Raw genomic sequence first — 12,394 nt, 5'->3', positions numbered from 1 at the left:
GGTTGATCAAAGAGCCAATATTATCACATGCCACGGTGACAGGAATAGAGGACAGAAAGGAGAGAGGCTGCCACAGGCTTCTTTCTTCTGTCCTCCCCACAGCCAATGGCTTTTCTTCCAAAGGCCATTGACTGTGGGAGAATGCTCATTAGGCAATGGGAAGGCGAGAGAAGGAGCTGCCAAGCAAGTCCCTTGCCTAAGCAATTTATATGTCAGCTCCTTCTTCCATACTCCAATGGGAGTATCTCTTATAGATCCCATGACACACAGGTATCTCTGGAAATGCTCCCTTTGTAAACAGTGGTGCAGCACCAGGCAAGCAGCACAGACCTCTCTCACGCATACTGAAGTCATTCAAAGCTTGGCCTGGCCGGATGGGCTCTGTGATGGCCATGGGTTCCTAGTCAATGTTTGATCTGGTTACCCCCTGATGACCAGTCCTCAGTCTCTAGGAGCCACATATATAGTGACAATTACATGTACAGATCTAAAAAGGGAAAAGTCTGAATCTCCAGGCTAACTAAAAGCATTTTCATTATCTTCTTCATGATATCTTGCTGAATCAGATACAGATCTCAACAGTTCAGCTTTCTCCTTTCAACAGTAGCTGGCCAGATGTCCCAACCAGCACCTTCCGAGGGCCACGAAGGTGGTTACATCAGCATTTCACATCTCTTGAATGTCACAGATAATAAGATTTTGTGGTAATGAGTTCCATATTCATGTGAAACACCTGCTTTTACTCTGTTCTCAATCAACCACCAATCAAATTCATTAAATGGCACCGAATTCTACTATCATGGTAGAAAATAGACACACACACACTATCTTCCTATATTGTACATAAGTGTTATAAACACCTACTACTCTCTGATATTATTTTTCTAAACTGAAAAGCAGCTGTTTAACCATCCCTTATGAGGAAAACACTCCAGCTTCCTTGATAATGTTAGTACTTTTGCTTTTCAGTACACTACAGGAGAGAGGGAGGAACCAGAACTCCACAGCATTTTAGGATAAAATATAAAGACACATCGTACTGTACTCAATCACATCATACTGTACTCAATCATGGCTACTTGGTTTACCCTGAAAAATAAAAACAAACCAAATAGAAATCATGCCTGCCTTGCCTTGCAAGTTTTTCAAACGTCTGTATAAGTCACTAGTCACAGCTAGCTGATTATGGATCCTGCCCATTAATGCTGAAGTCAGATTAAGAAGATTTTCCCAGCCAAACCTTTATTCAATTGTAATAAACTAAAATATTTGATAAATATATTAAGACAAATAAGCTTTTTAAAATGTATTTTTAAAACGGCCTTTTCAACAGTTAGCATCTTAAACAATACAGATTACTGCAGAAGTATAGAATTACTGTGAAGATAGCACAAATAATTTAAGCCTGTTATTACAATGTTCTAGGATCACTACATTGTATAGTGTGTAGTTAGGAGTGTGAGCAGCTGCAGGACAGAAATCTACAGTTCTATTCTTACTTCTCTCAAACTACTAAATTACTTTGCTTACCTTCTTACTTCAGCAAGACACTGTGTTTCAGCACACACAACACAAAGATGACAATACTGACCTACCTTGCAAGGTTCCTGTATTACTGGGAATGTATGTGAACTGTTTTGAACAGAGCACTCCAAGTACTTACTAATGCCACTTCTGCTTCCTTTTTAAATGTTGTGAGATAAATATACAATATCTCTATACATCTCCTCATTAGTTATCTGCACACAGACCTTTGCCCCATCACAACTAAACTTAAGTAATGTAGCTAAAATAATCTTGTATTTTGCCCTGTTTAACCCTGGCTGCAATTCCTTCTTGTGTCTGTTTCTAGAATCTAGACTGCAAGGTAAGCCTTTGGGGCCAATTCCCAAAAGTAACATTTATTTTATTTATTTTTATTTATTTATTTTTACATTTATATACCGCCTTTCGTTAAAAGAAAACCCCAAGGTGTTTTTTCATGTACACAGGTGTCAAAATAATAAGTAAACACAGTAAGCTTCAGCCCAAGTTTTTATTTATACAGACTTTGAGGCTCTCCACACGAGCGCTCCACTAACCTCGTTTAACGGGAGGGAGGATATTTAGTGAGGTTTGCTGCCGGGAGCCGTGTGGCTCCCATTGCAGCACACAACCGCTGGAAAGCAGGCCGGGCTCCCTTAGCCCGCTTTCCAATGGTCATGAGAATAGCCTCTATATGAGGCATTCTAACACAGCCCTGCAAAATGTTTTCTTCAACAACATGACGGCTACCTTTCAAAAGGTAATGCACCTTTAAAATGTATAAGAACTATTCTGGACAGAGTGCATGATAGACCCCTTCCAGGCAAAGAGCTTTAGCAGACCTATGACAATAACTAATTTTTTAAAAAAAAAATCTCCAGTATTCACATCTTCCGCTATGCTTCCCATCCTGAAGACTTGACCATACAATTCCCCATATGCCCATTTAAGCTCATGATCTCTTCACTTTGTCTAAAAAAGCCTGCATCAAATTACATCACTCTGTCCTAAAGCCTATGGCCCTCAAAAGTCTGTTCCATCCACCTTACTAAAGCCCTGAGCTTCAAGCAATTCCACAATCTCAAGAACTCCTTAAGTTCCCAAGTGCCCTGATCCTAGTTCCAGGATAGCAGCTGCCCGCCAGCCCCTTATTTGCCCTTCAAACCCTCTATGCTCTTCTATTACAACCCACAACAATGCCTTTTAATAGCTTCCCAAATGGCCCCATTCCTGCCTAGGAGATTCAGAGCTACCTTTATTCAATTTCAAGGCTTCAAAAAAAACCCTCTTTGTCTTTCCAAAACTACCACAGCTCTTGGGGCAGCCTTCAGTAGCCACCATCTTCCCAAATACCTCAGAATCACACTACATTGTGTTGTTGGATGCTGCTTAGCTCATTTCCATGAAAGGATTCAGTCCCCAGGCTGTAGCAAGCATTTTGTTCAACAACATGGCAGTGGTAGTTTATCAGGCCACGTAGCAAGGGCACAAATGACTGAACAGGAAGACCTTTCCCAGTTGCTTGCATCAAATATTGGATTTGAAACTCTGCCCAGCTGGAATTTTAAACCTTGGATTTCACCGAGGTAACAAATTCTATCTCAATAGATAGCTTCTGCACAAAGGCTGCTTTTCTTTTCTCTCAAGCCCTAATTATATAGCTATCATTCAGGGAGTTTCTCAACAATTTTGAATGTTGAAATAAATGGCGACTTGTCAGATGGGATATGTTAACAGAACATCTCTAGTTCCTAAAGGGACTATAGAAGAAATAGGATTAGCACCTTTCAGCAACATTAAAAACCATGCTGCTTGGTGACTTGATTAGAATCCTTGAATGTTAGTGTTGGAAGTGATCTTGGAGGTCTTCTAGTTCTCCAAGGTCACTTGTAGATGCTCTGCTACAAGCAGGAAACAGCAGGACAAACAATAATTTTGTTAGCATTTTTATACTGCTACCCTGTGTTTCTAAGTACTTTCTGAAATATATTACTGTTCCTCTGTAATGCTGTAGTCCCAGTTTATATGGCAAGAACTACTAGCTAAGGGTTGAGGGGATTGCGTTGTGAACCAGCAAGTCCCTACTTCAAATCTTGCCCCAGCCCTGAAGGTGAACAAAGAACGTGCCACCCTATATAAATGTGTTTTGTTTCATCTTGAATTTTGTCATCATCTTGCATTCATCTTCTCCAGATTGTAGAGAAGAAAAGGTTCAATTTTAGGGATTCTCTCATTCATGTATATCCAGAAGCCACCCAATAAATCTGTATTACCAAACCCATCCATCTGTCAAAATAGGGAAGAGATGGATTATTATTAAAATTGTTGGCATTCATCTCAACCAGGGGTGTAGCTAGGGTAGAGGGTTCATCCCTCTTTCTGGCGGCCCCCCAGACTGAGGGAGATAATGAAGAAAATAGGGAGGGATGTAGCTGGAGGGACCTCAGGAGCTGGGGGCCCATGTTTTTTGAACCCTTTTGTTCAATTATAGCTACGCCCCTGATCTCAACACATATTCATAGGAAAGATCAACACAGCAGTTTCTACTGCTGCTGCTATTTATATACCATTTTTCAAAGTAGTTTCCAAAGAAAAATAAATAATAAATAAATGAGATGGTTCCCTTTCCCCAACAGGTTCACAATCTAAAAAGAAACATAAGATAGACACTTTTATCACTGGTTTGGCACATCAACAGAATTGGCATAATGTGGCAAGTAAATGAAACAAGTCCTGTGAGTGAAACAAGCCAATTTTTGCCACACAATTAGAACATGAATCGTCTTGTGCAGACTTTGCAGCTGATACTAGACTTATAAGGGACTCTCCACCCCTGCTGCAGCAGTAACAGAGTAACAGAACAAGCTAGAATCCGAACTGAAGCTGGATGGGCCACAGACAAGTCAAGAGGTGGACTGGATGCAGCCACTGATAGAACTCAAAAGTCCTTCAGGCCTGACCCAAAGCTCCCATTTCTGAGCACAGGTAGGAATGATTCTGTTTCAGTGTGACTAACACATACCGACCATAATCCAGCTCAGAGTTAGGTATACACAAACCCACTTATTTCAGAAGGATTAAGTGCACCTACCTCTGTACTGCATTGTGCCCAGAGAGAAATGCTCTCAGAGTTTAAACCTACATATTTAATTTGACATATTTTATTCATTAGCTAAATAAGGTTAACATATTTACACGTTTAAGAGGGAATATATCACCCCAAAATCAGAAGGTACAGTACAGGATTCTCCTAGGTCCATTTCTTAACAGAATTGCCAGGCAAGCAGAAATCCACAAAGTGCTATTGCTTTGGCATCTGCATTGTGCGTCTATATGAATATTTTTACCATGACACCACCAATTTCTGGATACAGAAGAGACAACACACCCACTCATAACCTCTGAATCACTGCTCCATAACGAGAGAGGGAACAGGGAGAGGCTTCTAACGAAGAACTTAAACCTTAACTTCTCCCTAGCAAAGAACAACAACGTATACACACAGCAGCGACTGCTGTCGTGTTGGAGCTCTTTTTGGCATCTGCCTTCAAAGGATGCAGTCGCTGCGTGCAAAAGGCAGTTCAGACTGAGCTCTTCAGACACGTCACTAAACTTTCTCCTCTGCAAGCCTTTTGTAGCCCGCCAGATCCGCAAAGATGCCCCAGAACACAAAGAAGCTCGCACCGCGCACACTACTGCAAACGCTGCAGCCCTGCCCTTTACTATTTCGTGCAACGAACGAACCAGTGTTCGCGTTCACCTTTTGAGCCTCAAGCTGCTGTGGCTGCCTCCTCTCCTACTTCGGTTGCTGATGCAGGCTCGGACGCCCCTTTCAGAGCATAGACACACCGCATTTCTCACACACAGGATACCCTGCCTAGCGAGGATGCATCTTGGAACTATGGCTCCTCGTGATTGGAGGATTTCGGGACCAATCCCGCTCTTCTGTTGGTTGTCCTGACTGCCAGTCTCTTTGCCGCTGCTACGGGAGTGCATAGGGCACGGCAGACGGAGAGGGCTGAGGCGCTGTTCTGGTCCTTCCCTCCCTTCCCCTTTCCACCCCCGTACACGCAAGCATCACATTCCTAAATGTCCACGTGACCCGCCTAATTGCTCTGCTTTGTACAGCTGTGCAGTGCAGAGGGGGGGGGGAGCTGTCAGCAGATCCCGCTGGAATCCACTCCAGCGCACTCTCTCCAGCTCCTTTCTCCCGGCGGCTCAGCTAGCTAGACCATACGGGGATCTGGGCTTTCCTCACCGCATCATCTCGCGGCGGCAACCTCAAGACCAACACCTTCTCAGATTCGCTGTTCTTGCTTCCTTTCGTGAGACTCGACATAACTTTCCTGGCCGTATGTTTTCAATAAATTTCCTACCAGGGCGTTGGGCCGGGGGGAGCCGTTTAAACAAATCCTTGTAAGTTTTGGGCGGTATAAAAATATGTGAAATAAATAAATAAATCTCTGTCCGTCAAGTCTACCTAAATCAGTGTAAACAACGGACCCCCATTTAATCTGAGCGTCTGTTTGGCCTGTTGTTTTGGCTAGCCTACAGTCCAGCCCTATTTGGTATTTACCCAAAACTGCATGGGCGGTTCCTTCTGGAGATGCCTCAAGTTTGTATGCATTCCAGGACTTGCTTTCAGCAGCAGTATTTTGGGGCGCTGCCTGCACCCGACACCAGAGTAGGCGGGGGGGGGGTGGGAGAGGCGTTAGTCTCAGAACTTAGAACACACCCAAAAGTAGTGCAGTCTCCAATGGCAACATCCCCCAGAAGCGTGGAAGCTACTTCCAGTGATGGTTTGGGGGTGCTTGGAAATATAGAAACAAAATGGTGACAGGATTCCCATCTTCTCCCACCTCCCTGCTGAAAGGTAAACAAGGCACTCTGCCGTTAGCAGATGCATACTGGACATTCAGGGGACACTGTTTTCTTTCTTGCATCTCCAAGCTGGAAAAGCTCCCCCTTTGGGATTTCTGCATTTCATGCCAGCCGCTTAAGACACAGTACCTTGAGCGGGGGCATCACGACTGATAGTAACACATCTCTTTCTCCATTGAAGATCTAGAATCTCTAGCAGTTTTCCTACATCTTTGATAGGAATTGTGTTGAATGATGACATGAGGGTGTGTAAATTCAGCATGTCTCATCTAGCACCAATGAGCAAGGCCATAACCTTTAAGCAAGGTCATTTATCAGTGCAAGTAGAAGGGAGTGATGACCAAATACATAAAATTCAGTTTAGCCAATGAATTCCTTCAAATGTTTTCTGGTCTGCTGCTCAAAAAGGTTGTGGTCTTTCTCTCCTCCTTGTGGAGATTAGCATAGAACTTTACATTGAAGAGCACAGAGCTTAAAGCAAAGAGAGCTGTTGCCAAGTTATACTCCACTCATGAGGTTAGGGTGCAGAATTTATTGTGTGTTCAGCCCTGTTGCTGAATAGCAGTATTGCTTAAATATCTTCAAAGTATTTCCCTTCTTAGGAATGATACAAAACTTCTTAAGCTTTGAAACCTTGGGGAACCCAATGCAATTTCCTACACAGAAGTTATTTCTGAGTAGCATTTTTTAAAATGTGCAATATGACCCCCAGGCTGTCATAATTTAATTTAATCTAGGGTTGCTCTCAATTTTGATCAGTGGTTTCTGCCCTTGATTCTATCCTGAACACCACAAACTCTTTCATACACTGAGTAACTATTTAAAGTTGTTTTAGGGTGCTAGTTTTGCTTCTGATGTGGCCATGTTAGTTTTAGTCAAATGAAGTCAGTTCTTCTAGGGGAGGAGCAACCCTAGTCCATCCTGAGGGAGAGTCAGATAACAGATGACCTTCAGATACATTTCCAGTGATATAAATTATGTATTGCTTCTCAATCAATATAGGCTCAGTTCAGAAGATGTCTTCTTTCAGTAAAAACAAAACAGTATTAATGCATTCATTAATCTCCCTCTCAGTGCCAGCATTTTATCAATTAGTTCAAGACTGGAAAATCCCCAAGACTGGAAAATTTTTCCCCCAAGACTGGAAAATCAGGATTAACATGATTAACAGGTCAGGATTAACATGATCAGTTCACCTGTGCTTTTTCAACTCTCCTCATTCATTTCAGTGTTGTACACGCCTATCTCTCAACCCTCTAAAGAGGGGGGTTATTATTATTTTGCTCTCTTCCCTATAACAGGACTTCAGTGGAAAAATAACCAGTATGAAGCTGGTTCAGATCAACAGCCTCTTCTACATGCAAGGATGCAGCCCTACCCTGGAGAGAATGCACCCACCAACACGATCTTGGCCTGTCCTCTAATAATATGTGAGGGTTGTTCATCCAAACTGCCTCTCTACATACATACTCTCCAAAATCCGATTTAAACCATGTTTTGGAACCATGCAGATGAGCAACTTGGATGAAACCCCACATGTGATTAAGGGAAGTGTTGTGATCACATCAGTACATCCTTTAGTGATGTCAGGGCCAGCCCTGTCCTCCTCATACACAGAGGTAGCTGTTCATCTGAGAGCTCTAAGCCAAGGGTAGACAGAAGCTGTCCTCTGATAATCTTCTAGTGAACTAACTAGCACTTATCAGTTGATGGGATTCTTGTAAAGAATGCAAGACTAATTTACTTTATATGTTAAAGTACGCATTCTCACCATCTCTTTACAGAGAATAGTCATGCAGTATCCATTAACAGATCTTGAGTAAATAGTTGTAAATTGAACACATATAGGTGGAGCTTGAAGATTCTAGTTTAAAGAGAGGGAGGGAGAGAGCACGCTCAAGAAGAAGCAGCCCACCCTAGCAAACTGGAGTTGACCAACATCCAGACTAGTGTTGCACACATGTACTAGATTACCGCTGTCGCTTGAGTAGGGGAATGGGTGGTTGTTGGTGGGTTTTTTGGGGGGGGGGGGGTTTCGATCGCCTCTTCCCCTGAAGCCCACTGTGTGTTACTAAGATACATGCCTGAGAGTCATACAAATCTCAGGGATGTATTTTGTTTTTTCACATGATTATCTCTAGGAAGTGTGGGAGTATCATACATATATTTTTAAATTGATTATTCTGATAAGAGTTAGGCATGAGTCAGTCTCAGATTTCAATAGAAATGTACCATCTCTCAGGCACTGCACAGAAATGGGCACTACCAGCAGTCAGCACGAGGGAGTACTTGCTATTTCTGGTGCTGGGTGGGGGGGAGAAGAGAGAGTTCACCAGAAAGGAGAAGTGTGAGTGGGACACCAGGGAGTGGCAGGATCACCAGCGAAGTGTGAATGGACTGCTGGGAGGGCATATGGGAACACCTGAGAACTGCAGTTCCTCCCAGCACTTCTCCCCCATGGAAAACATGCTGGGAGGAACAACAGTTCCTGTGTGCCATCTAGACATTCATTTCTCACCCTCCTGACAAACTCTGCAGTTTCTAGGCATCCCATTTGCAGTCTCCAATTCCAATGAAAAGCCCCGTGTGCTGGAAATAGCACGTAGTACTGCCTGGCACTGACTGAACTGGGAGCAACCATCTCCACGTGGCACCAGGGAGATGTTGCATTTCTGTTTATCTCTCAGATTTCAAGAAAGGCCTAATAAAAATTTCTAATGAAAGCTTTGAATTTCTTTCAGCAAACATTTAAACCATGTTAAGTGTGTGTTGATCCCCATCCCCCACACTCAGATATTTCAGTTCAACTACTTGGCTGCTTGAAAAGCCTTTGAGAAACAGTATGGGAATTTAATATGGTGGTAGTTTTATTCAGTTAAAAAACAATCTATTAATTATGGCATCAGAAAATATGCATAGTAAATTTTTGAGGAGAAAATGCAAAAGTTTTCCATATTTGCATAAAATGTACATGGAAATCTTTTCCAGTTCAAAAATTTCCAGAAAACCCACATCACTGGAGATAACAAATAGCATTCCAGGGCTTATAATGAAATAACTAATAATTCTAGGCCTAGATAGAATACACTTGAGTGTATTCAGTAACTCAAATGTGGATTGTTGATCTAACAAAAATATGCTGCCTGTCACTAAAATCAGTCAGTCTCCTTATTAGAGCAAAATAAGGTAGTCAACATAATGCTAGTTTTTAAGCAGGGATTAGGGAGACTCAGGAAACTAAGAACCAGTTACTGTGATATTTATATACCACTTTTCAAATAAAATAGTTCAACGTTGTTCCCACAGTAGATAAATGGGGGCGTGGGAGTAGAAATGGTAGTCTAAACAAAAGAAATACAGCAATAACAGTGACAGCCACAGGAAAAGATGCTATGCTAGGGATCAATAGGGTTAGTTGCTCCCCCCCCCCAATTTTTTTTTTTTTTTAAAAAATACCACCATTTCAAAAGTGCTTCTTTGCTCTTCCTGGCAGAATTAAGCAGTACATAGAAAAACAAGCCTGCTTGCAAAGGAAGTCCTGCCTCACCACCCTTTTGGATTTCTTTAGGAGTCCTGTCCTAGTTCTCCACTGTCTGTCTGGAAGCTTACTGCCCAGTGGGCTCACACTTTCATGAGAGGGCCAGTCTACTAGGCATAAGGCTGTGCTGTGCAGTGTGCACCCATTAAAGGGTGATCCCCACCTGCAGACTGTGAGTTCACAAGTTGAGCTGCCCACTTAACCACCAAAGAACCCAAAGGGTGATCAGTAGATTTTATATACTTGGACTTCCAAAAAACTTTTCGCAAGCCTCCTCACCAAGGGCTCTCAAGTCAAAAAAGACACACTTTGTTGGAGAGCAAGCAGCTGAGGATAGGCATAAACTGATAGTTCTTGCAATGGAAAGAAGAGGTGGGCAGATAGTTCTTGCAATGGACAGAGTAGTTTCATGTATTGGAACTAGTGCCATATAACTTGTTCATAAGTGACCTGTAGACAGGAATAGACACAGAGAAAGCTAATTTTGCAGATGATGCCAAATTATTTGGAATGCTGAAAATACAAGCAGGCTGCAAAATGCTCCCAAAATTCTCTCTGAACTGGATGAGTGAACAGTAAAATGAAAAGCAAAGTTCAATGTAATCAGGGACAAAGTGATGTACATTGGAGCAAAAATATTCTAAAGTGATATATTTAATTTATAAGCTACCTGACTCCAAAGGCTAGGCAATTCACAAAAATAACACAAGAAAAAACACAAAACTGTTAATAACAGCAACTTAAAATTTTAAAACATTCAGATATTACTAAAAGCCTGGCTGAAAAAAATGTGTCTTAAGGTCTGGGAAAGATATTAAACCATAAATGTCTATAGGGAGTGCATTCCACAGCCCAGGAGGACTACAGAGAAGGCCCACTCTCGAGTCACCGCCAGACAAGCTGATGGCATATGGAGACGGACCTCTTTTGATGATCTCAATGTGCAGTGGGGATCATGCAGAAGAAGGCACTCTCCCAGGTAACCGGTCCTAAGCCGTTTAGGGCTTTAAAAGTAATTACTAGCACTTTGTATTTTGCCCGGAAACCTACTGGTATCCAATGCAATTGCCTTAAAACTGGCATTATATGGTCTCCCCGGAAACCAGTCTAGCAACGGCATTTTTAACCAGCTGAAGTTTCCGAACTTCATACAGAGGCAGCCCCACACAGAACACATTGCAGAAGTCAAGCCTAGAGGTTACCAGAGAGTGCACTACAGTTCTGAGATCACTATCTTTACGGAACAGACACAGCTGTTGTATCAACCGATGTGACCTCTTACCATGAGTACCTCCATCTTGCTTGGATCCAGCTTCAATTTATTATCCCTCATCTAGTCTATTACTACCTGTAGGCAGGCATTTAGGGGGGCTATGCCATTCCTGATTATGAAGGCCACTAGTTAGAGGGCTATAGGCCACCTCCAGCCTCAAAGGCAGGCTGCCTGAGTACCAGTTGTAGGGGAGTAACAGCAGGAGGAAGGACATGCCCTCAACTCCTGCCTGTAGGCTTTCAGTGGCCTCTGGTGGGCCACTGTGTGAAACAGGATGCTGGACTAGATGCGCCTTGGGTCTGAGCCAGCAGGGCTGTTCTTATGATGTCATGGAGAAATAGATTTGAGTGTCATCAGCATGTTGATAACAGCCTGCTCCAAGTCTCTTGATGATCTCACCCAGCCATTTCATGTAGATAATGTTAAAAAAAAATTGAAGACAGGATGGAGCCCTGAGTGACACCATATAATAGCTCTCATTTCAGAGAGCAGTTATCTCTGAGTGACACCATCTGGAATCTACCAGAGTGATGGGAACAGAACCACCGCAAAGCAGTGACACCTATTCCCAAATCCCCCTGACGATCCAGAAGGATACCATGGCCGATAGTATCGAAAGTATTTCGATACAAGTGTTTGTACATTGGAGCAAAATATTCTACATGTACTAATGGGGTCTGATCTGGCAATGAATAATTGGGAAAGGGGTTTCGAGGTTGTACTTCAACTCTGTGTACAACATCAGTATAAAAGGCAAATTCCTTGCTAGGAGTTACTCAGAAAGGGAGCAAACATAAGATAGCAAGTATCATAATACTGTTATATGAATCTATGGTGAGGTGACCATTTAAACGTGGTGTACAGTTATTATCACCCAATTTCAAAGGACTGAAATTGTTCTGCCTGTTCATGCCTGTTGAAAGAGTCAGAAAAAAGGAGATTAAAGTGTAGAAAAAACCTCCTCTACAGGAAGACACTCAAATATTTAGGGTTTTTGGTTTTTTAAAAAAAGGTTTAAACATAATACAGCCGAGGGACAATATACAAGTTAACAAAATTGTGTTCGGCTCAGAGAAAGTGGATAGTTATCTCATTCTACTAACTTGGAATTCAATGAAATGGAAGTCCTATCTACATGTTATGCTGAACACTTGTACAAATGCACATTGTACATAGGT

The 12,394-nt window shown here is 42.4% G+C and overlaps 1 protein-coding gene across 9 annotated transcripts in view; it reads right to left on the bottom strand.

Annotated features, from left to right (window-relative positions):
* The window catches only part of ARHGEF10 (Rho guanine nucleotide exchange factor 10), a 141,229-nt gene extending 135,659 nt beyond the window's left edge, over window positions 1–5,570 (bottom strand). For 8 of the 9 annotated variants that reach the window (XM_053286169.1, XM_053286170.1, XM_053286172.1 and 5 more), the window contains exon 1: window positions 5,285–5,570. In XM_053286169.1, coding sequence (XP_053142144.1) covers window positions 5,285–5,520 — 236 coding nt within the window. In that variant the 5' untranslated portion in view covers window positions 5,521–5,570. The remainder of the gene's footprint in view (window positions 1–5,284) is intronic. The other variant, XM_053286178.1, reaches the window with a different exon arrangement.
* Window positions 5,571–12,394: the final 6,824 nt, after the last annotated feature.

Source organism: Hemicordylus capensis, chromosome 1, assembly GCF_027244095.1.
Source record: "Hemicordylus capensis ecotype Gifberg chromosome 1, rHemCap1.1.pri, whole genome shotgun sequence".
In the NCBI taxonomy this organism is placed as follows: Eukaryota; Metazoa; Chordata; class Lepidosauria; order Squamata; family Cordylidae; genus Hemicordylus; species Hemicordylus capensis.
Note: the sequence above shows the minus strand (reverse complement) of the source record. Positions and strands in the feature narration are given on the sequence as shown.